At 42.8% G+C, this 24,008-nt stretch overlaps 1 protein-coding gene across 5 annotated transcripts in view; it reads left to right on the top strand.

The window, feature by feature from the left end:
* Nucleotides 1-22,916, top strand: part of slc12a7b (solute carrier family 12 member 7b) — a 96,090-nt gene extending 73,174 nt beyond the window's left edge. For 3 of the 5 annotated variants that reach the window (XM_080793910.1, XM_080793912.1, XM_080793914.1), the window contains 18 exons: nucleotides 271-438; nucleotides 591-689; nucleotides 1,372-1,429; nucleotides 1,730-1,904; nucleotides 2,037-2,155; nucleotides 4,641-4,739; nucleotides 7,365-7,484; nucleotides 8,588-8,692; nucleotides 9,034-9,202; nucleotides 9,961-10,156; nucleotides 10,771-10,940; nucleotides 11,448-11,579; nucleotides 12,162-12,269; nucleotides 13,746-13,889; nucleotides 16,456-16,637; nucleotides 18,279-18,293; nucleotides 19,567-19,700; nucleotides 20,196-22,916. In XM_080793910.1, coding sequence (XP_080650036.1) covers nucleotides 271-438; nucleotides 591-689; nucleotides 1,372-1,429; nucleotides 1,730-1,904; nucleotides 2,037-2,155; nucleotides 4,641-4,739; nucleotides 7,365-7,484; nucleotides 8,588-8,692; nucleotides 9,034-9,202; nucleotides 9,961-10,156; nucleotides 10,771-10,940; nucleotides 11,448-11,579; nucleotides 12,162-12,269; nucleotides 13,746-13,889; nucleotides 16,456-16,637; nucleotides 18,279-18,293; nucleotides 19,567-19,700; nucleotides 20,196-20,287 — 2,285 coding nt within the window. In that variant the 3' untranslated portion in view covers nucleotides 20,288-22,916. The remainder of the gene's footprint in view (nucleotides 1-270; nucleotides 439-590; nucleotides 690-1,371; nucleotides 1,430-1,729; nucleotides 1,905-2,036; nucleotides 2,156-4,640; nucleotides 4,740-7,364; nucleotides 7,485-8,587; nucleotides 8,693-9,033; nucleotides 9,203-9,960; nucleotides 10,157-10,770; nucleotides 10,941-11,447; nucleotides 11,580-12,161; nucleotides 12,270-13,745; nucleotides 13,890-16,455; nucleotides 16,638-18,278; nucleotides 18,294-19,566; nucleotides 19,701-20,195) is intronic. The other 2 variants (XM_080793913.1, XM_080793911.1) reach the window with 2 other exon arrangements.
* The last annotated feature ends 1,092 nt before the right edge of the window (nucleotides 22,917-24,008 follow it).

Here is a 24,008-nt window from a genome sequence, read left to right as displayed (position 1 = left end):
TTGCACAGCTCTTTCTTTTATCTACAAGGCAGTCACAGATAATGACTTAGAATCTAATTTAGACTCTAAAAGCCCTTTGCGCAGAAATTCTGATGCGATTTTTTATTTATTGGTCAATTAGTTTTGAAAGCATCGGAAGGCAATTTGGGAGTAGATGGCATGTGATATAGAACCATTGTCCGTTTTGTCTTTTCGTCTGAAAGAATTGGACTCTATAGACTATACAAGGGTTTTTATTCTAAATCGATTTGTCTGTCGATCTTTCTGTAGACAACATGTGGAGTGACTACGGCCCACTGAGCATGCTGGTAGAAAACAAGCACACGGCGTCTGTCCCAGTAGCGGACAACTCTAAAGACGTCTACCTGCCCTACGTGGCAAACGATATCACCACCTTCTTCACCCTGCTGGTCGGTATCTACTTTCCCTCTGTCACAGGTAAGACTGGGCTTCAGCTGCAGCTTTCAGTCACAGTGATGTATGGTATACAAATAAAGCTTTATTATTATTATTATGGTACCAGACGCAGAAATGCCCTAAAAACCCCTCTGCACCGTGGCTGCCAACCTGTCCTGATTCTCCCTCTCTAGGTATCATGGCCGGTTCCAACCGCTCAGGGGACCTGAGAGACGCCCAGAAGTCCATCCCCACCGGAACCATCCTGGCTATCGCCACCACCTCCTTTATCTGTATCCTTATTAACCGGAAGAAACAATATATATATAACATAACAATGCAAATAAGTCACTAGAGTGCATTATCCTCTCATCCCAGTGCTGCAGTGCTAACACATGTGATTCAAACACTCACTGTGGAATTTCAGTAGCTATAGATCCACTTTTAACAGTCCGTTCACCTTTTATTTAACCACCCGAATATCCCTATTCTGGTCGGGTCATAATAGACGGACATTGAGCGAAGGGATTGGTGTAGACCTGACGAGGACAAGGACAGGGAACCAAGGATAGACCTCTGGGGGAAACGCCAGTCAACGAAGTGGTTAAAAATGATTGTAAATCATTATGCCAACTGGAAGAAAGGAAAAGTCCTGTCTAACTTGAGTCGTGACATCATTAATCTTGTCGTTTGCTTTAGTGCATCTGAGGGCGCAACTCCTTCAGTCACCCTTTTCTTGTCAGGGGAGGTCCCTTAGCCTTTGACCTTTCCGGGCCTCACTACAAGGCAGCAGGCTCGTAACCCTGATGGGGGAGGCATACGGGTGATGCACCTTGCCCAAGGGTGACCCGGAACTATGCAGGGCAGGGGGCGTTCATCTCCCTGAGGCTTATACGAGCCCGCATACCCGTCTAACTGACTAACTGACTCTACTATGCTCTACTGTGGTTGTTTTCCTGAGCAGTGTTTTCACAGATGTCACCTCTGTTGTGCTGTTTGGTGCCTGCATTGAGGGTGTGGTGCTCCGAGACAAGTAAGAGTTGTTGGACATAACATAACCAATAATATAAATGATTACTTGACTACAAATACAGGCTGATATAAGTAGAATACCTCGACGAATGACTGCAGCCCCTTTTAGTGGCTAGTCAATGGACAATGCTATCTAAGCGTTACATGTGGTTTGGTTTGTGGTGTGGTTTGTAGAACGACAGTAACTGTTTGTGCTTTCATGTATTATTACAGTAAGTCATTGGGCATGCAGTGTAATTGGTGTGTTTATTACAGTAAGTCATTGGGCACACAGTGTAATTGGTGTGTGTTCGTGTTCCAGGTTTGGTGACTCTGTGAATGGAAACCTTGTGATTGGCACACTGTCCTGGCCCTCGCCGTGGGTTATTGTGATTGGCTCCTTTTTCTCCTGCTGTGGCGCCGGGCTTCAGAGTTTGACCGGAGCCCCACGTCTACTGCAGGCCATCGCACGAGATGGCATAGTGCCGTTCCTACAGGTCAGACACACACACACACACACACACACACACACACACACACACACACAGTCACACGCACACACATATTGTTCTGCTTCTAAATCTGTATCTGTGCTTGCTTTGGTGCGTGTGTGTGTGCATGTGCGCTAGGTGTTTGGCCATGGTAAAGCTAACGGAGAGCCCACCTGGGCGCTGCTGTTGACCGGAGGAATCTGTGAGATCGGCATCCTCATCGCCTCCCTGGACGCGGTGGCTCCCATCCTCTCCATGTCAGTAACTCCTCAATGACGTCTAGTCTTTCCACCAGCGGAGGAACCTAAACTAGCAGCTAGTTTTATCCATTTTGACCTGAGATCAGATTCTAAAAATGTCTTCTACATCCCGACAGTTTTCTGAAAAGCAAATTTTCTAAGTCAGACCTACAAGCTCGTAGCGCGCCACTCTGTGACGAGCTATGAGCTTGTAGATCCAAACGTCTCAATAGAAGAGCAGGGAGATGACTTCCAACACAATAACAATGTACAATAACATAAACCTTATTGTCTCATCTGCACAGGAAATGTGTCTTTTAAATAGTTTGCCTTGGCAGACTAGACGCAATATGCACATAAAACAAAAGACATGACACCACAACAAAGCCCCAAAATAAATATTTGTGTCCAAATGGCACAGCGACAGACAAGACAATAGACACATAACGTAAGAGTCCAGAGGACACACACATCAAAGCACCCAGTGATACATATTACAGTCCAGATTTACCAAAGACATTTCCTGTTAAGAAGTTGTAAATATTTAGTTCAAGGGGTTAATGTTGTTAGAGAGGGATTCCATCCATGGAAGAAACCCAATCATCCCATTATATTCTCATTGTTGTTGTTGTCATGGGAGCAGTTTCAGGAATATTGCCCAAAGGTTCCTTAGAAACGACAAACTACAAACAACGGAAGTCTATTCACTCATGAACTGACATTCCATCTGCTTTGGGCTCTCTCTGTGCTCTCTCACCCTGGCCCATTGTGTAACACTATCGTTGGGTTTTAACTAGTATTCTTATATCATTGCTTCCCAAACCTTTTCAGGTCAAGGACCCCTAAATCGGCATTTATTAGCCCACGGACCCCCATTTGAAAAGATATGCCAGGGCACCCTTTTGATGGCTCTAGCAGTGATTCTCAACCCGTTTAATTAATTAAACCCCCAGTTTGAAATACATATTGGTCTACAGACCCCCATTTAATGGCATCTCTATCTTTGAGACACCCGATTTATATTGTAAAATCAATGTTAATGTAACTCTGAGAGTGTACAAATGGGTCCATTTGGTTCTATTTGTACACTCTCAGAGTTACAGACCCATAAGGGTCCATTTGGTTCCAAACTATCATTTAGCTGAGTACCCCCTGGAACCCTGGACTCCACTTTGGGAACCACTGTCTTATATAACAGCAATGGGTTTATAGATTTTCACAACTTCAGAGAAATAATTATAATAATTAATAATGATTTAAGGTGAGACACCCCAGGTGAAATCATGATTTTTCTTTTTTTTTTTTTTTTGCTATTTTGCTTCCTAAACATGTTTTCTTTCAAACTAAAGCAAAATACACATTAAAAATACAGATTTAGATGTTTAGTTGGATAGTTTATTTAAGCCAATGACAGCTCGTTTTTCGGGGTGAAAAGCCACCATCTCTATTTTCATGATTGGTTGTTGGTACAAAGGAAGTGACCATATTTGGATCAGACCACAGTCAGCTCGAGGTCCAGACCTTTCCAATGATATATGCCATTATATGTTGTTGCCAAGGTTTGGATGAGATATTTTGTCTCAAAATAGTGGCTTCAAATAAAACGTTTTGGAATTTTACAATACAAATCTTTAAAGGCCGTTTTCTCAAAATGAGTTTTCCTCATACTTGGGACAAAGAATCTCCACTTCAGTTGAACTCACATACACCAAACTTTCCAGTCTTATTCATAACTATATTCTGCAGACATTTACACATGGATTTGTTGATATATCATTCACAGCCTGATTTACATCACATTTTATACCAAAAAAATGCCGAAAATTGGGTTTTTTATGCCTGTTGACACTATTTTCTGATTTGTGGAGTGATAATTAGAGATATCAAAAATCCCATGTGTAATTTTCTTTGTCTCTAATGTGTCAACAAAATGAAATGATAATTTTGAACCTGGCTTTATCCGATCTTCAGATTTATCGTCCCGAAATGTATGCAAATTAGCGCATATAATGCCTAATTTGCATATTTAAACATATAATTTCAGAAAACTTGTAATACAAAAAATCTTAGTTTTAATAAAAGTAATCAACTGGAGAAGTTTCATTGTGATAGCTATTATTTAACTTTTTTTCCCTATTCACCTGGGGTGTCTCGCCTTAAGTTCTGGCCTAATAGTCAGAACTAGCGAACACCATTTATTTGAAACTATCCAATATTGATTTTGATAATCTGTTTAGCACACATTAGCTGTTATAGCATAAAGCTTTTTCAGTCAAACTTCATTCAATGTTTAAAAATGTCTATTTGTGCCTCTTGATATCGGGTTTTAGTTCGAGAAAATTATCTGACATGCGTAGGCTTTTTTTTTGCCTGTTACTGTGTATATACAGTATGTGATGTCACTGCGGTGCTGATGCTGATATCTAAGATATGAACAGTGCATTGGTTTTTCGTAATGCCCAGTATCTCATTGACCAGCTGTTCTGTTGTTCTGTCTGCCCAGGTTCTTCTTGATGTGTTACCTGTTTGTCAACCTGGCCTGTGCCGTCCAGACCCTGCTCCGCACGCCCAACTGGAGACCCCGGTTCCGCTACTACCACTGGTGGGTATGGGTACAATACACTACCGCTATGCTTCAGATGCTACCACTGGTGGGTGCAATACACTACCGCTATGCTTCAGATGCTACCACTGGTGGGTGCAATACACTACCGCTATGCTTCAGATGCTACCACTGGTGGGTGCAATACACTACCGCTATGCTTCAGATGCTACCACTGGTGGGTGCAACACACTAACGCTATGCTTCAGATGCTACCACTGGTGGGTCGCAGACATACACAACCTTTTAGCCACTTTCAACCTTGCACTTTTCATCACAGGTTGAACATTTCCGAATACTTTTTGAAATGTCTACGTCTACGGGTATAGTACTAAGTTTCCGACACGTGTTTTGGTCCGACGGTCATTTGACCGACAACCTACCTCTATCCCTGACCTAACCATAACCAACCTACCTCTATCCCTGACCTAACCATAACCAACCTACCTCTATCCCTGACCTAACCATAACCAACCTACCTCTATCCCTGACCTAACCATAACCAACCTACCTCTATCCCTGACCTAACCATAACCAACCTACCTCTATCCCTGACCTATCTAACCTTAACCAACCTACCTCTATCCCTGACCTAACCATAACCAACCTACCTCTATCCCTGACCTAACCATAACCAACCTACCTCTATCCCTAACCTAACCATAACCAACCTACCTCTATCCCTAACCTAACCATAACCAACCTACCTCTATCCCTGACCTAACCATAACCAACCTACCTCTATCCCTAACCTAACCATAACCAACCTACCTCTATCCCTAACCTAACCATAACCGCACCACGGGAGCAGCACCTGTCCGAGCGCTAGTTCGAACGTTGTTCCTGCATGTCGGGCTAATGCTCCGTCGGAATTTGCCCTTCACTAAATCCAACCCCAAAAAGCGATTGTCCAATGCCAATCCAAATAGTTTAGCAACGGTTGCTATGCAGGTCAATTTTTCTTCGCTGCTAACGTGCCTATTGGACAAGGCTGGGTTGGGGAGGGATTTAGTGAAGGGCTAAATATGTTCGGATCCCATGTCTACATTGTTTTAAAAAATGACAGCTGTACAAGCTCACAACTCTTCGTGATGTGAGGGCTGTTCTAGATGGTCTGTTTTTGTGAGACACAGTCATACGATGAAGTATAAAATGGGGATTAATATGCTTTAAAGATGATGCCAGCTGTAATACTGTATTTGTTTGTGAGGGGAAAAACATATTGCATAATGGCTAAAAAGTCAAATATTGGCTCTGCTTTAGGTCAGACTAGGGTCACTGTGTATTTGCTATTATGAAATCTACCATAGTATTAAGTTACAAGTTTGGAATATGAACAATATGAAATTGAACTACGGAAAACTAAATGGCAGACTGAAATATGGATGAATGGATAGACCAACACCTTAAAGTCTAGTTTTAAAATTAATGGATTATTTGTTTGTAGAAATTAACCGAAGATTTGTTTGAAATTCGAACATGAAAAAATAATTAGATTTTTCGGTTTATCTTTTCATTCTTTAATCAAAATAGCTGATCTACAAGCTCACAATGCATTGTAGAATGCACCATATGTACTGTACCATAAAGCAAAGCAATATCGTAGGAATTATAAAAATATGCATTCTCTATTTACAGTACTGAATGCATGTTTAATGTATGGAAACTCAACAGTAATAGTACGGCACTGTACGTATGTTAGCTCAGAGTCAGACATTAGACTAATAGACTACTTCTACCTCTCTCTCTACTGTATACAAGGGGAAAGAGATTTACATGTCTTTCAAACAAAGTACATTTCAAATGCAGAAGTCCACACAGTAATAAACTTTTTTTTAAATACAGTGGCCCACTTCAAAGGAGTTGTTATACGCATTAAATGATGTTTCTAAAGAGAACGATAAAGCATTGAGGCTGTCACACAATGCACTGTAGTGTACGTACTGTGTAGGCCTGCGTACGTAGACAAATACTCGGAGCACACTAAAACCTCTTGCACTCACTACTATAAAGAACTTGGCTGGTCGACAAAAGCAAATCGATTTGATACATTTGGTTTCCTATTCCTGTCCCTGCAAACCAAGGACTACACAAGGTGTTTGCTGTTAACAACACGTAACAACACTGCCCCTCTGAGCATTACCTGGCATAGAAGCACGGTGCAGGATTGCGGCGCCGATAGGGCGCCAGTGGTCAGTGGCCACACTATGGCATCATGTGTTACATTACATGTCAGACGACAAGCCTCCTCATAACCGCAAGCACGAAACAGGGCGTTCTCAACCTTAGCGCATGTTCGCCAACCTTAACCCGGTCGTTTTGGTCTACTGCCTACTGAGAAACGGTAGGCAGAGATCATGCAAACCTGTAGCAAGAGACACACACACACACACACACAGTTTTTGTCGGGATTAGATACGCAATGAAGGTAAAGGACAATGCATTCCATTATCTGTGGCTTTAACTGTTTCCACCACCTGTACAGTAAACTCCTCAGTCTCCGTCCCTGGCTGTTGGGAAACACCTTAGTAGCGTGGTGTTGAAATCGGAAAGCTTTTGTTTGTGATGATAAAGGTGTGTGTGTGTGTGTGTGTGTGTGTGTGTGTGTGTGGTGTGTTCTTACAGGGCTCTGTCTTTCCTGGGAATGAGCTTGTGTCTGGCTCTCATGTTCATCTGCTCGTGGTACTATGCCATTGTGGCCATGGTCATCGCAGGCTGCATCTATAAGTACATCGAATACAGAGGGTGAGGACAAGAACTTTTATCAAAGTTAGGAAAAATTCACCCTGGAACTTTAGTAATAAAGTAATAGTTATTTTGTCCTTTCTGTTCTCATGCACTGTATATTGTGCAGTGCATGAAAACAGGCTCATGTTTTATTTAACCCATTGATGCCTGAGGCCAAATCTGGGAACGCCTTCTAGGGCCTGACCTAAGGTTTCTGAAAACCTTCAAATTCTGATGTTTTTCTTTTTAAATAGTTATGTTGCTACATGTATAGCAATAGCTGATGAGACACAGAGAGCACGGCCGGCATCAAGGGTAGAACAACGTATACGTTACACCAGGCGTCAATGGGTTAAGTAAAAGGATCAATACTGCAATGTAGACTTGCAGTACAACTTGTACTCCATTACAAGTAGAAGTCCAAAATGTATTTAAAGAACTAAAAGTAGGGCCGTCTAATAATAATAATCTTTATTGTCCCGAAGGATATTTGTCTTCACAATCTGTTCAACACCAACAACAAAAACAACACAGAGCACATTAACACCAAGACAATACAAAAAAAACATGAGGTCCCCACTGTGTACAGAACCATCCTATCGGCGGGGCAGTTTGTTTAATGCCACGATGGCTGAGGGGACAAAGCTCCTACTAAAACGGACCTTTTTCCATGGCAAATGGAACACATGATCTTTTCTTAGAATTGGACGGGATGATTTAGATCAAGAGTTATTAACGCGTGTTTCGGATAAATTGGGGGGGGGGGGGAATTTTCGATGACGTCCCACTGTTACGCAACATCAAGTATTGCGCAACAGTCGCTCCCAGGCTGTGGAAGCGATGCGATCAGCTTTGATATCAATAATCTTCGTCTTTTGGATAAAAACTTCGTCCTTGGCAATTGGGGTGTTAATGTATGTTTTCTAATCAAAATGTAAATTTCCAAAGTAACTGTAGTAATTGTAGTGGAGTAAAAGTAAAACCTTTGGCTCTGAGATGTAGTGGAGTAGAAGTGAAAGTATTGGAAATTGGAGTACAAAGTACAAATGCCTCAAAATTATACTGCACTATAATGCACTTGGTTACTTTCCACCACTGACGTTGTGTTATTCTGTCATCAGGGCAGAGAAGGAGTGGGGAGATGGGATCAACGGTCTGTCTCTCAACGCTGCACGCTATGCTCTGATTCGCCTCGAGGACTCGCCGCCACACACCAAGAACTGGAGGTACTAAGAATAGATCTTAACCACAGCATAAGCCCTACCATCCTTGTTCTGGGGATGTCTTCATACGCAACATATTTGGCAAAAAATAGCTGATCTACAAACTCACAACAATTTGACAACAATTTTCCAGAAATGGATTTGGTGTAGAGGGGGAAACAATAGAGTCCAAGAACAGAGCCCTGTTGGTCTGGACCCTGGTCAACAAAGTAAAGATACGGGTTAACGCTTATCTCATTAAGTCCTGGCCAAGGCATTGAAATTGAAGTGTCCAGTTGTCCTTGCCTGCGCCATGTCGAGAGAAGAGTCATATACAAACCTCTCCTCTCCACTCATGTGTCCAGGCCTCAGCTGTTGGTGCTAGTTAACGTGGACTCGGATCAGGTTGTGAAACACCCTCGCCTGCTCTCCCTGTGCACGCAGTTGAAGGCAGGGAAAGGCCTGACTATTGTCGGGCACGTCCTGGAAGGAACTTATCTCACCAAGGAAGCCGAGGCCAAGAAGGCTGAGCAGGTACAGCGACGATGCACACTTACTGACAAATACACGCATGCATGCATGCAGACACACATACAAGCTGATGTCACCAGTCCTATTCTGGCCGTCCATCCAGGTTTGTTTTGTTATACAACATAATGTGCCCTAATGAACAAAACTAGTTAAATGATGTATTGTACCTGTGAGCATACTACTATACATTTCCTGTATGTCATGACCTAAATGGTATAACACACTGCAAATTAAGCGTTGTGCTGCCACCTGCTGGCATAGTCGAATATATGCAGGGCATTAAGCCGGGTGATTTTGGCCATGTCCTCAAAAGCAATTTCATTCAGTGGATTTACTCGAATCCCACGAACAATCCCATAAGCAACAGAGCTGGTATTCGGGATTACAGAAGCAACTCACAGACATTGCCTCAATCCATTACTGTGAATCTTTATTATTTCTATTTTTATGAATCGTTATTTGGTGTACTTAGAGGGATATTTATGAATGCTGAATGTCAATTTTTTTTGTGATTGCAGTATTTTTTGAATTGAATACACAGAACCACAATCATGGAAACACACCCTTTTGTGTTATCCTTTTAACAGCACCACTGTATTATTTGTACTATTTGCGAACTGTTAATAAAGTATTCAATCAATCAATCAATCAGTGTTGTATATCAGGGACTGAGAAAGTAAATTAGCATTCTTGCTAACCCTATGAATACACTCTCAATTAAACAAAATAACGAAGTATCTGCTTCTCCGCCATCCCTCCAGAACATCAAGACGACCATGACGGCGGAGCGTACCAAGGGTTTCTCCCAAGTCGTGGTGTCGTCCAACCTGCGCGACGGCTTCTCCCACCTCATCCAGACCGCCGGGCTGGGAGGCATGAAGCACAACACCGTTCTGATGGCCTGGCCCGGCACCTGGAAGCAGTCCAACGACCCGGCGTCCTGGAAGAACTTCATCGGTACGTGAAAACCACATGAATAATACCGGGATGACATGAGATGGTCACACTGCTGTGATCCACTGTGAGCCTGTAGATCGCCTATTTTCGTGGAATTTTTCTGTGGAATGTTTTGCCTATTATGTCATGCCCAGAATAGGAAGGCTAGGGGGTCATGTGGTTAAATAGGATGGGGTGTGAGATAAGCTTTAGATTGGATGGGATGGAGATGAGACAAAAATAACGAATTGGAACATTTAACTACTATACAATGACCAGTGATGTAAATAGGTTTTCAATGTAATGAGTCCCAGGATGCAGGGATGGTCATTTAGATGAGTCCCACTTCAACGACCTTAGGGGTCATATTTTGCCATTTTTACAAATTGCAGCATTTAACTCCCATTTTATTTTACCGGTATATGGTTATAATGTGGTTATATTCATGTAGAAAACAGAAGAAGAAATGATTATTATAACTAAATCTAGCTAAATAAACTAGAATAAAAAACAGTACAGTAGTGTGCATCCTGTGGATGCAGAGGTCGTTTTATTGCGTCCCCTAACTATAAACTGCGTTTTGGGATGACCTACATGAAGCCGTTAGCTCACACGTTCCTGTTTCTCCTTTGCAGAGACGGTGCGTGAATCCACGGCGGCCCACCAGGCCCTGATGGTGGCCAAGAACGTGGACAGTTTCCCCACCAGCCAGGAGCGCCTGGGGGAGGGCACCATCGACGTGTGGTGGGTGGTCCATGACGGAGGCATGCTGATGCTGCTGCCCTTCCTGCTCCGACAGCACAAGGTTGGTAGGCGTGGCAGTGCCAGTGGATGTATGTGTGTCTTGCAACTACTTTAACCCATTTTGTGTGGGTTAAGCATTATGTTATACTTTAGCTATTTTTTTTTAATCGTGAAAATGTGACTCAGATCTTTGAATATATATTCTTTCAGAGCGAACGTTTTTTGCTTCTGGAGGACATGCACAGACCTGAATATAATGCTAATGTTCTAAACATCATACCTGCTACTATACACACTATATGTACTGTACTATATCTTTGATTATTTGCCATGTGTCCTTTTTCTTTTTTATTCCTACCGGTCCTGCTCTATCTTCTCTCTTATGAAAACTACAAATGAAAACTACCAATGACTTTATACCTGTAAACGTGTGATGTGACAATGTTGCTTCTGATTCTCCCTCCCTCTTCCTTCCTGTCTCTTACCTGCTAACCTGACCATTCATTCATTCACTCTTTTCTCCTTTCAAACCAACAAACCAACCTCCTGTCTTCCTTTCCTTGTCCAGGTGTGGAGGAAGTGCAAGATGCGCATCTTCACGGTGGCCCAGATGGACGACAACTCCATCCAAATGAAGAAGGACCTCCAGATGTTCCTTTACCACCTCCGACTGGACGCAGAGGTGGAGGTGGTGGAGATGGTATGACCCCACCATGTGAAGTGTAGCTATTGGCCAGCCCCAGATCTGACTGTGCTGTACCGCAATGAGGCTGAGATCAGTCAGAAACACTGGATCAGATATTGGAAAATATCAAAGACATTTTCTAAACATTTAGTAGGAACTCTCGGGTGATTTGGATGTAAAAAAAATAAATAACAGCAAAAAAAAATTGAGACATTGAAACCACAGTGCAGAGCAAGTTGTAGTCCAAACAACCCCCCGTTCACTTGCATTGGGCTCAATTTCCCAGAAGGCCTAGCAGCCGGTTTCGTCATCATAACGTGACGGCCTCGTCATCAGGTCCCGGATAAATCCGCTGTTTCTTTTTAATTATTTTAAAACAGCGAATTAAACTCATTAAACAAATGTCGGGTATAGCGTTTTACACCGGATTAAACAATTAGCGGCCCTCAAAACTGTTAATATTAAAGGATAAAGGAGATGAGTCAAATAAAAAGCTTAAAAAAAGACTTTTTTGCTGCGGTTTTTTTAAGCACCTCTTTTAGCACTAGTGTTCCTGTATATTTATTAATTGAGACATTTCTCTTGCCTCTGTCATAGCACGACAGTGACATCTCAGCCTTCACCTACGAGAAGACACTGGTGATGGAGCAACGGTCTCAGATGCTCAAACAGATGATGCTGTCTCGGACGGAGCGTGAGAGAGAGGTAACACCTCCACATTACCAGAATGACTATCACCTGGGTATTCTCTGAGTGTATATTGGTATTGTCTGGGGATATACTGCAGTGAGAGAGAGAGGGGTAACACCTCCACATTACCAGAATGACTATCACCTGGGTATTCTCTGAGTGTATATTGGTATTGTCTGGGGATATACTGCAGTGAGAGAGAGAGAGGTAACACCTCCACATTACCAGAATGACTATCGTCTGGGTATTCAGAGAGAGGTAACACCTCCACATTACCAGAATGACTATCATCTGGGTATTCTCTGAGAGAGAGGTAACACCTCCTTCATTACCAGAATGACTATCATCTGGGTATTCTCTGAGAGAGAGGTAACACCAGAATGACTATCATCTGGGTATTCTCTGAGAGAGAGGTAACACCAGAATGACTATCATCTGGTATTCTCTGAGAGAGAGGTAACACCAGAATGACTATCATCTGGGTATTCTCTGAGAGAGAGAGAGGTAACACCTCCACACACCAGAATGACTATCATCTGGGTATTCTCTGAGAGAGAGGTAACACCTCCACATTAGCAGAATGACTATCATCTGGGTATTCTCTGAGAGAGAGGTAACACCTCGTTACCAGAATGACTATCATCTGGGTATTCTCTGAGAGAGAGGTAACACCTCCACATTACCAGAATGACTATCATCTGGGTATTCTCTGAGAGAGATGTAACACCTCCACATTACCAGAATGACTATCATCTGGGTATTCTCTGAGAGAGAGGTAACACCTCCACATTACCAGAATGACTATCATCTGGGTATTCTCTGAGAGAGGTAACACCTCCACATTACCAGAATGACTATCATCTGGGTATTCTCTGAGAGAGAGGTAACACCTCATTAGCAGAATGACTATCACCTGGGTATTCTCTGAGTATATATTGGTATTGTCTGGGGATATACTGCAGTGGTGTAAAGTACAATTTTGATGTTATTTGGACTATACTGGAGTATTTCCAATTGTCAATACTTTTACTTCTACTCCACTACATCTCAGGGGCAAATATAGTACTTTAATACAATTATTTTGAAAATAGCCATGGCTGAAGTGGTTTATATAAAGTTTTCATGTGTGAAATGGGATATTATATTGTGCATGATGAGTACTTTTAGTACTTACAGTATGTATCTCTTGAATATATATATATATACCGGTATATATACTGTGTGTGTTGTGTGTTGTGTGTTGTGTGTGTGTGTGTGTGTGTGTGTGTGTGTGTGTGTACTTACAGTAAATAGTTAAACGGGGGTATTCTCTGGGTATATTACTTGGACTTCTAAGTTAAGTCTAAGTTAAACGGGGGTATTCTACTGTATGGGGATTCTCAGTATATATGGGTATTGTTTGGGCACCCTTTGTGACAACTGGCCACTTTTCCTGTTCATCTGCCAACGCTGCTCTGGCTGGGCCGTGCCCCGTGCCCTCCCTCGGTGCAGATTCAGAGTATCACTGACAATTCACGTAGCTCGATCCGGAGGAAGAACCAAGCTGGCGCTCAGGCCGAGGCCGGTGCCGAGGGCTTGAGCCCCAGCCGACAACCCTCCCAGATGGAGGAGGCACAGGAACCCGAGGAGGATGAGGTAGCGAGAGTGTTCTGTTCAGTCCCTCCTCCACCTCCACCCATCACGTAGATGGAATGAATGCACATCACCTCCTCCACCTCCTCCCATCACGTAGATGGAATGAATGCACATCACGGTAGAATGAATGCACTTCACCAAGTAGTGTCTCTAAGTCTGGCTGTGGTTACACTTACTGTTTAAATCCAATCATGCTCACAGTTGAGATCTGCAAAGTAGACATGCAAGTAGGTGATCAGCCTCGCACAGAATTTACAACCATTGTATGCATAAGCAACCCACAAAAGTTGCATTTGGGCAATGTACAGACAGGAAGGAGTATTGGGAGAGGGGAGGAGTCGCACAGATATGAAATAGATGCGAGTACACAGAGCCAACAGTCAATCCAAGGGAGGTTACACAGGGATTTGATCTTTGTGACCTCAAGCATGGCAGTGAAACGATAAGTGTAACCATAACCATTTAGTAACGATGCTCATCAAGGTTCAGTTTACTTTTTTCAAGATCATGATGTCTGAAATGTTTTGTAGCCTTTATTTACACTTAAGATGATGCCGAGAGGAAGAAATTGCATACATTTGGCATGTCAGCATGTTAAAACAGTACAATCCAAATGTATTACCATCGGTCCTAAACAACATGGACCATAACATGTATTACTGGGCGGTGATTCAGGAGTTATACAGTATGAATGATTAACTTTGATTTAAGTGATCCTTCAGCAGTACCTCTATTCTGAGATGTTTGGTATAAATTCAAACAGTCTTTACATGAAATCAGGAACTAGTACTAGTTTCAACAAAGAAGTTTGAATTTTGTACTTTGTAAATGTGGACGGTACTTCTTGGTCCCGATAGATACTCTCTGTGAAAACCAACAGTATCATAGTTGGGGTTCTGACGGTTCTAGACGAGCGTAGTTGGGCCAAGATCAGTGTTGATTAGAGATCACGAGAAGCTCTGTCTTTTACATCTGACATCAATACGATCAAAAAGACTAAACTGATCCGAAAGCAGCATGACACGTCTTACTGCAGAGTCATCATCAGCCTGTCACAACCTGGGATTGCATGCCCCACCCCTCCAGCACTGCACCAGCTCATTGCACACAGCTGGGACACAGACGAGTGAGGACGGTATCGTCGACTGAAAAGCGGTTAACTGTAACATACTGAGAGTTATAGGAACACTGTAACAGCACGTTACTGGTGTATTCAGTAGGTTGAGACAGTTGAGAAGAATTAATTTGCACCTGCAATTCTCCCTGGTAACTTGTACCCCAATTTAAGACTTGGCGATACCGACCACTCTGCTTTGTTCCTTCTGTTCTGGCCCACCCAAATCATCATCATCATCATCATCATCATCACTTTAATCCCATAGAGACCTTCACCAGCAGCCTTGCCTCTCATCCCCATCTCCACGGTCACTGACGATTTATATGTTTTACAGTAGTACAGCCCTTTATTAGTCCCGTGGGAAATTCTGTTGCAGCTTCAGCCAGCTGATGGCTGCTCAGATGAGAGCTGTTAAGGGTAAAGTGTCTTGCTCAGGGACACATCTGTCCATTTTGAGGAGTGATGATGTTTTTCGTCTGACGTTGGATGTTTCCGATTGACATTTATAGTTGCAAACAAAAACGAGATACACTTGATTGATCGATTGAATAGTTTATTAGACAGAATGTATAAACAGCAACAGAGTACAGTCAAACACTAATTTGCAGTACCTGGGCTCCATCTCATAAACCGTCATGATTTCATGATCCATGATATCCCCTCATCGTTCTTTGAACAATCATTGATTGACGTACTGCCTTTCATCATCCTTCCACTTTAGATCATTCCCAAACCATTCCCACCGTACCAACTGAACCTCGTGTTTGACCCTACAGTGAGTTAGGGCTTTCCGATTACCCAACTGGAGAACATTTTGTTTTGTTTATCACTTTGTGGCACCATGGTTGTTGTCTTTTGGTTGTTTACTTGAACCGGGTTTGTATCACTCTTGTCACTCCAAATAGCATGATCTCACCCCCACGTGTTGTAGAAAAGAACTCTCCTTCACTCACTGACTTCCAATCTCTTTGACAGCCTTTTTTTCCCTTCTGCAGCCTGACCTTTATTTCTGATGCTTGTTACGCGACCCAATCTTGAACCCCATATTCTGGGGGCGAACATTCATCAAACATAGTAGATCTGTGACCAGGTCATCAGAGAAGCTCTGAGCTTGTAGATCTGCTATTTTCTTTTTCCCCTCCATCACTGTACCTCCCACCTCCATGTATCCTGAGCTCACCCCTGTTCTTCCATCTCTTCATCCCTTGTTTGACCTCCTTCCTTCCCACTAGTTGCCTCCTGTCTTTCTATTGCCAATATCTTTGGTGAATTTTCCTCTCTCCCCCATGTCACTCTCTCCTCCATCTCGTTGCCCTTCTCTTCTCTGTCTCTCACCTTCTCTACCTGTCCTCTCTCTCTCTCTCTCTCTCTCTCTCTCTCTCTCATTCTCATTCTCTATGATCCCTCCTTTCTCCTCTGGTCTTCTCATTCTCGTCTCTCTCGCCCCAGGCCCAGCTCATCCATGACAGGAACACGGCGTCTCACGCCACGCTCAACGAAAAGGCCAATGAGGAGGCCACCCCCGACCGGGTCCACATGACCTGGACCAAGGAGAAGCTCTTCATTGAGCGCCAGCGCCACCGTGAGGCCAACGCCAGCGTGGCCGTACGGGACCTCTTCAACATGAAACCGTGAGTTAGTTGACACTCATGATCCGCTCGCTATACAGCAATTTATTGAAGTGAATAGTCCATCTAAATAATATAATATGTAGGAATGTAATAACTTAATTGTACCATGCAACTCTGGCGCAGGGTTGCATGTGCCTTGTCGGAGACATTTGCACCATTTTTGTTTTATTTTATTTGATATTTTACATGGTGGCATGCAACAAAAAATTTAAGGAACTAACTTGCAAAATGTATCCAAGGTGTAGATGTAGTGGTTTCTTGGAGAATGATCTTAAATCACAACATGCGCTCTAGAATGGTGCAAATTTCTGAGAACAGCGCAGCATGTGTAGTGAGTGATAGTGTGTTGATGTGTGTGTACATACACACCCCCACCTCTGCACTACATTCACATGTACGGTATGTGTGTACACTTTATATATTATATAAATATTATATGGCCTTTTCAGTGTGCCAGTGCATGGCTGTGCCACGATGAAGTCACGCACACTAGTGTGCGCTGTTTGGACTAATGCCTGGTTTATATGTAGTTGTGTGCCATGTCGCTCACCGAAAATGGCTAAATCTGCAAGCGTTGTGGGCTTGAAGATCGGCTGTTTCCGCTCAGTATAAATGACCCCTAACAGCGTCTCATGCCATCTCTCAGTCCATACAGTGTGTCGGTATGTGCTGATCACTCCAAAAGCATGTGTGTGTTTTAAAGTTCTGTTTCTCCCGCAATGGGCTCTAAACTCTAAACTATTCACAGGTGTTACCGATGATACTAATTAAGGCTCTGTTCCATCCTGGTAAACAGAGTCAGGGTGCTGCTGTTGTGCATGTTGGCTCACTGGAAACACTCTGCTAAACCAGTGGGTCTCAATATAAAGTGTCCTTGAGTGGGTTCTAAATGGGCCCCGTACGGGTCTGTAACTCTGAGAGTGTACAAAATGCAACCAAATGGACCCTTACGGGTCTATTTCTCTCAGAGTTATGGGGGTCCTTGATATTAAAAAGTTTGAAAACAACTGTACACTAAATAGAACAGAGTTAGTATCATTGGTAACACCTGTGAAGGAAGTAGGGAAGCGACCCAGAAGTGGGAAGAGTTATTCTGTGTGTACTTTTTTTAACCGGAATCGCGCTGGCAGGCCAATGAGCTCCTTGTAGAATGTTCAATTATATCTCGGCGATCGTGTTCCATTTTGAATTTGAGTTTTATGTATAGCCTTCAGGTTACTACGCTAATTCTATTACATAAAATCAACAGTAGAGTCAGGTGAACGCGGTGAAAGGGTGAAAACATATTAATACGTAGCCTACATTGTACACGGTACCATTTGCGAAACACTGATAAATACTGTAATATACAGAGCAATTTGACACATCTATGGATAATTATATCTCTCTCAGCTGGCATATTTATTGACATTCTTTTTCAATTATATAAAATATTACAGTTATAGCTCTCTTGTTAATAAAAGTGGAATAGTTCCACTTCACAATGGCCGCTCTTTCCGCGGTCACCTTTTGGCCTTATTATTATGACGAGCTGTTTGGGGGTCAGTTGGTGGCATGCGGTATGGCGGAGAGAGCTGGAAACGCTGTCCTAGAAGCATCTAAGCTTATTTCTGTTGTTCTGTCCTGTCTTCCTCCTTCTAGAGAATGGGAGAGTCTGTAAGTCACATTTAACTTTGCTCCTAGGCCTGTATGTATGTAATATTATGTATGTATGTCGTCGTTTGTGGTGGGAGAATGAGAATGCGCTTCTGTTTGCATGCATGTTTGTGCGTGCGTATGCATACGCCTCCTGTACCCGCCTTCATACATATGCCATAGAAGCCTGCATTGGTTTAATTTGCTTGTTACCATGTTCGTTGTTACCAATATTTATGTAGCACGTAAGGACCAAACTTGTGCTTTCCATACTTCTAGGGGCCGATTCATACTCCTATTTTAGAGCCGAATAAAAGTCGGTTCGGCGCTGTAGAGCCTACAATGTGACGTCATTTGAAGAGTCGCCTCTTCGGTGCTACTGAAAATTTCTGACGAGCCGGAATCATTTCGGCACTACAGCGCCGAAACAGCGGTAAAATAGGAGTATGAATCAATCGGCCCTAGGTCATTCTACCTTTCAAACAATACAATAAACGGAAAAAATATGACTTGTTTTTAGTTTTTTCAGAAGAATGGAAAGCAGAAGTTTTGTTAATGTACCTCATTCTCTTCGCCAGTTGTAATTTTGTGCTTGTGGCTGTTTACATCATGTGTTATTTTGTTGCCTTGTTCCACGTATATATTTTTTTACTTTGTGGGGTGATTGAGGGCTAACATTTTGTGGTGATGAAGGAGGTCAATAATATTGTACTGGACTTTGGGCAGATTGACAAATTATAGGTGACAAACCACAGTACTAAAACAAATTAACCCCCGCCTGACAATCACGTACATTGTATAATGAAAAAGCATCCTTGGTGTTGTTACCTGTGGATCTATTTCGCCTCAAAATATTGCCTGTATATCATTACCTTGTTGTTAGTCTTTGTTTGAAATGCATATGTTTGATGATGCTCTAGTCTACAGTATATATATACAATGATCTACCAATGCCGTTTTATCTCATCAGAATTTTGTATTTTAGAAATAAAATAAAATACTGCAGTAATGTTGGTATCTTAGGGAAGATGTATTGTAAGTGATGTATCATGTAAATATTCCTTATAATCCCCATTTACAAGTCTCTCGTAGACTGGGACAGAGTCATGTAAAGATAAAGAGAACATTCAATTTTACATACAGTACAAATTGAAATTTCCCTTTTTGCACACAATGAAACTATCATGACATCAAGGCTAAAGCTAGGCTTGGGTTTAGGTTTAGCTGTTGGTGTTTTAACCTAAATGTGGTATATTTGGGCGGGGTTGTCTCTGAACACCACCTGTCCCACTAGGAACCAGACAAACGTTCGCCGGATGCACACGGCAGTGAAGCTGAATGAAGTGGTCGTCAACAAGTCCCAGGGAGCCCACCTGGTCCTACTCAACATGCCCGGACCGCCCAGGAACAGAGGAGGAGATGAGAACTGTATCCTTGACATATATACTAGACCGGTTCCCGGGGGGCCAGTGCCATAGAGCTATAAAGGATAGAGACCGAACTGGAGCGCTAGCCCCGCCCCCAAGCTATTCATTTCAGTGGAAGTTTCCTCAGTGGCGTTTTGAAGCACCCGGAAGACTGCCGGAAGTATAATTATAACTCAATGGCTCGAGCGAGCGGAAGTTTAGCCTAGCCGAGCCCCGGGAACTCCATTTTGACTGTGGTTGCCCTCCCTGTTAGGGCAACCACACTAATAATGACGACGGCAGCTTTATTAAACCGTAAAAAAGACACCCGTATTTGCGTGCGTGCGCGCCCGTACCGTGCGTGTCGTGTCCCCTACTAGCCTTTTGCTGGATGTGCGTGCCTGCTGATACAGGTTCTCAACCGATGCGCAACATCGGTTTATTCCATCTCTCCGTTGTGGTTGTCTATTCTGGTACTGTGTGTGTTTGTCCTTTCCTTAACTTCCTCTCTCCTCAGACATGGAGTTCCTGGAGGTTCTTCTGGAGGGCCTCAACCGGGTCCTCTTGGTCCGCGGTGGTGGCCGTGAGGTCATTACCATCTACTCTTAGGAAAGGAAAAACAAACACACACACACTGGTGCCCCACCCTGCACACACTGGGCCCATCGCCATGGATCCCAGTTACCGGGCATTTTCGGGGAAGAAGCCTAATTGTTGTTGTTTTTGAGAGGGAGCATTTGTTGGAAGACTTGTGATTGGACAGGAGGCGTTTATTATGACCTCGAAAGGGAGGAAAACGGCCGTGCGTTTTAATAACACCAACTCTGCGCCCAAAGTGAGCAAGAGAGAGAGAGCACGCCGTGTGTCCACGCCAGGCTCATGTCCGTACCCCTGCCAACTGGAAGAGAGAGCATAGAGACACTTTATACTTTTCAATTTACTGTTCAAAATGTTGTATTATATATATTTTCGTATTCTTTCCCTCTTTCTTGTGTTGGTCTCGTCGTCGACGTATTGATTCTTGTGTAACATTAAGCAAAGAAGTTGAAAGTGTGCTGTTTGTTTGTAGTCTTTCCTGTTTGTCTTCCTGTCTGATTTTGGGATGCAAAAGTAGTACGTCAGAACTGAGGGGAAAAAAACATTGCATACACATACCTGTAGTCACTCAGATGGCAACAACAAATCATTTTATTATTTTTTTTACAATGGAGGGGAAGGCTTGCTCCAGATAACTTTTGAAGTTTCAGAATTTTGCCATATACGTTTGAAACAATTTACAAGCACATAATATCAGCGCTTCTCTGTGAACCATATACAGTCTGATTTAGGAGTTGAATGAAGCAACTACGTTTATATGGCTGTAGATTGTTGAGGGTTTCTTTGGAACTTGTTATTACAGCATAATGTTGCTAATGTTGTCACTTCTTGGTCATTGTTTGAGTGCAGGTCGCTAGAAGAGTGGCTCTGTCCATGTTTGTGAACATCACATTTTGTTGAGCTATTTACATACATTGACCGGTGATGGAATGTCCAATGTTGGATTTTGAATGTGCAATAGATACTGTCCCCTTCACATACAGTTAGGGTAGAGAGGGTACGCTGGAACAGCTTAGAGCCCAAGCCCGAGGTATCACTCTCGCTGATACATGGGGCTATAATTTGACCTTTTTCTTTTTTTACGACAACGGTGTTGCATTTATGCAGCCGAGGTCCCCCAATTTTAACCACTTTTTAACCTGGCATCCATATTTTGGGCAGGTTAAAAATTTCAAAAGTTTCAAAGCATTTCAAAAGTAACAGACGTACAAGCTTGCGATGCCCCGCAACGTGCTTGCGAGCTTGTAGATCTGCTGTTTTTTTTATATAGGGCTTATGTGGTTAAATAAAGTTCGGTTTGTGTTTAATCTAAAGGTTCTTTGTGTTTTGTTTTTATTTGGTTGCTCGTACGTTGTTGTGAGCAATTTAGTTTTTCAAATTGATCTACCACCGGTCGGGCTCTAGTTAGGATGGTAGACTAGAGAGTAGAGACCTTTCATTGGTTTGGACCATTGTTTGTCACATTAGGAGAAACTGCCATAGAGAATAGGATATACAGTAACCCTTGTGCACGTACAGTATGTTACACCAAACGCAGCAATATATTTATGGCTTCTGACATGGCAATAATAATTGGGCTAGAATACTTTGGGGCTTTTTTATTTTTTTATTAAAATGAATGAGCAGTTTGACAACTGGAGGGGGCGGGGGGTAATGGAGACTAAAGATTGGCTCATTGTTTCCTCCATAGGTCGCCCAGAGTGTGTGCGTGACGGCACAAAGTGACTCACGTCGCCATAGCTCTTCCCTGTCACAATTGGTGCTGTGTGCAGCGGCAGGTCGCATTTGCAGAATGTGGCATTCGCGTTTCCTGTCCGGTTAATTTTCCCAGGGCTTAGTTTGGTTTGGCTCAATGGCTAAAAGAAAGCTAGGAGAAACTGAACCGGAACAGGAAAAGGGATCGGCGGCATTTGGAAAACCCTGGACTACAGTTATGCACAGAGCCTATTCTCAAAACTCTAAAAAAGGTTAAATAATTAGAGCTCAAATTCATAATGCAAATTACTGCCCCACGGCAACAAAATGTCTGCTTTTTTTCTTTCTGAAGGTTGCCTATTAAATGGCTGAAGGAGAACAGGCCGTAAACAGGCCATAAACTAGCATTTGTGTTCTAGCAATATTTAGTACCGGTATGTATTTAAATTGGTATATTGTTTATTCGGATCCCCATTAGCTTTTGCTTTGACAAAAGCTAGTTCATAACATGTCGGTGAGTAACCAACCTATGGTACATACAGTATGTATAGTAGACTAGAATCTACCAAACAAATGGACAAGGAATGAGGAGGGGGGGGTTGATGGCTAATTGACCATAGCGTTGCATCATGCTGAATATATCAATTCGGACCTAAAGGATTGTAAGACTTATTTTCGGCACGCAATAATCGTTGTGCGACGAAGTATGAATGAGACTTGAAAAGAGAGGCGAGAAGAAATGGCGTCTTCTTGACGGGGCGAGGAGGTCATTCCACAGCTTGGGAGCCAAGAGGGAGAAGACTAGGACGTATGACGTTTAGTGTAGTTAACTTGTGACCAGGGTTTTTTACCATGCGTTACCATCTTCCTTGTGTACAGTACTTCCACAGTTTATGTTCAACCTTTTTCCCTAGCTGTGCAGTATTTTGTAAAAAAAGAAAAGAAACGAAAACGTTCTGTTGTAGAATCTGATGACATCCCTGTTTTCTTGTGTTTTCACGTGTTTTCATGTAACAAGAAACTAGTTTCAAGATTTGTTTTTTTAAACATTTGACGTTTAAAGGTGTAAAGTTAAATAAACTTTCTTGAAAATGTAAGTTTGGTTACTGAGCAGAGAAGTCAGTCACATTAAAATACATAAACGGCATAAGACCTTCACTAAATGGCAATTGAAATATTTCTATATACTGTAGGATGCGCTTACGTAATTCAACATGGTGGGAGAATGTTATCTACCTCAAGATGTGACTGGGGCTTGGTTGAAGAATATTTGTACAATCCTATCCTTTCTCTGTATGTTCAGAACCAATGTTTTATATGGAACAACCAATGTAAAAAGCCTCATGTCTGTGAGAGAAACAGCAGAACTACATGCACTACTGCACGTGGGTGTGTGTGTGTGTGTGTGTGTGTGTGTTCCTGACTAAGATGTGTGCATGAGTTACAGCGTGGGCACATACTGTAGTAGCGTCACTTCCTGGTTTTTAGACAGCTGGTGGATGGAAAAAGAAGCTTGCAACTTTTTTTTCCCGAGCTAGCTTCATTTTCCATCCACCAGCTGTTTAAAAATCTGGAAGAGACGCCTGGAGGACACGTTTTGCGCGGCTTAGGTGTGCTCGTGCCCTTAGTGGAGAAGGTGTGTTTGTGGTTGGGTCCCCCTGAGCAGACTTGAGCCGACAGCCGCGGACAGAAGAAGCTGTGTTTTACGTCATTTCCGAGTTTTTAGACAGCTGGTGGATGGAAACACAGCTTCTTCTGTCCGCGGCTGTCCGCTAAAGTGTGCCCATGCATGGTGGGTGTGCATTTCTGTAACAGGCATCAGACTAGGATGGTGTCACATGTAGAGGAGGGTAGCCCTGTACGTTGTACGTTGTAATAAAAGTGCTGAAATGAACCACGATGCCTTTGCCTCCTGATTAGGCCTTATTGCATTTTCACCCGATGGCAGTTATTTGGGCCTCATCACAATAGTTTTGTGGCTAAACAAATAAATGTGTCAATAGCAGCAGCATTGATAACTATGCCGTGGGGAAGATTT

The sequence above is a fragment of the Protomyctophum bolini genome, assembly GCF_963924005.1.
Source record: "Protomyctophum bolini genome assembly, chromosome: 21".
NCBI classification, from domain to species: domain Eukaryota; kingdom Metazoa; phylum Chordata; class Actinopteri; order Myctophiformes; family Myctophidae; genus Protomyctophum; species Protomyctophum bolini.
The sequence above is the reverse complement of the archived record's forward strand: the minus strand, read 5'-3'. Positions and strand labels throughout refer to the sequence as shown.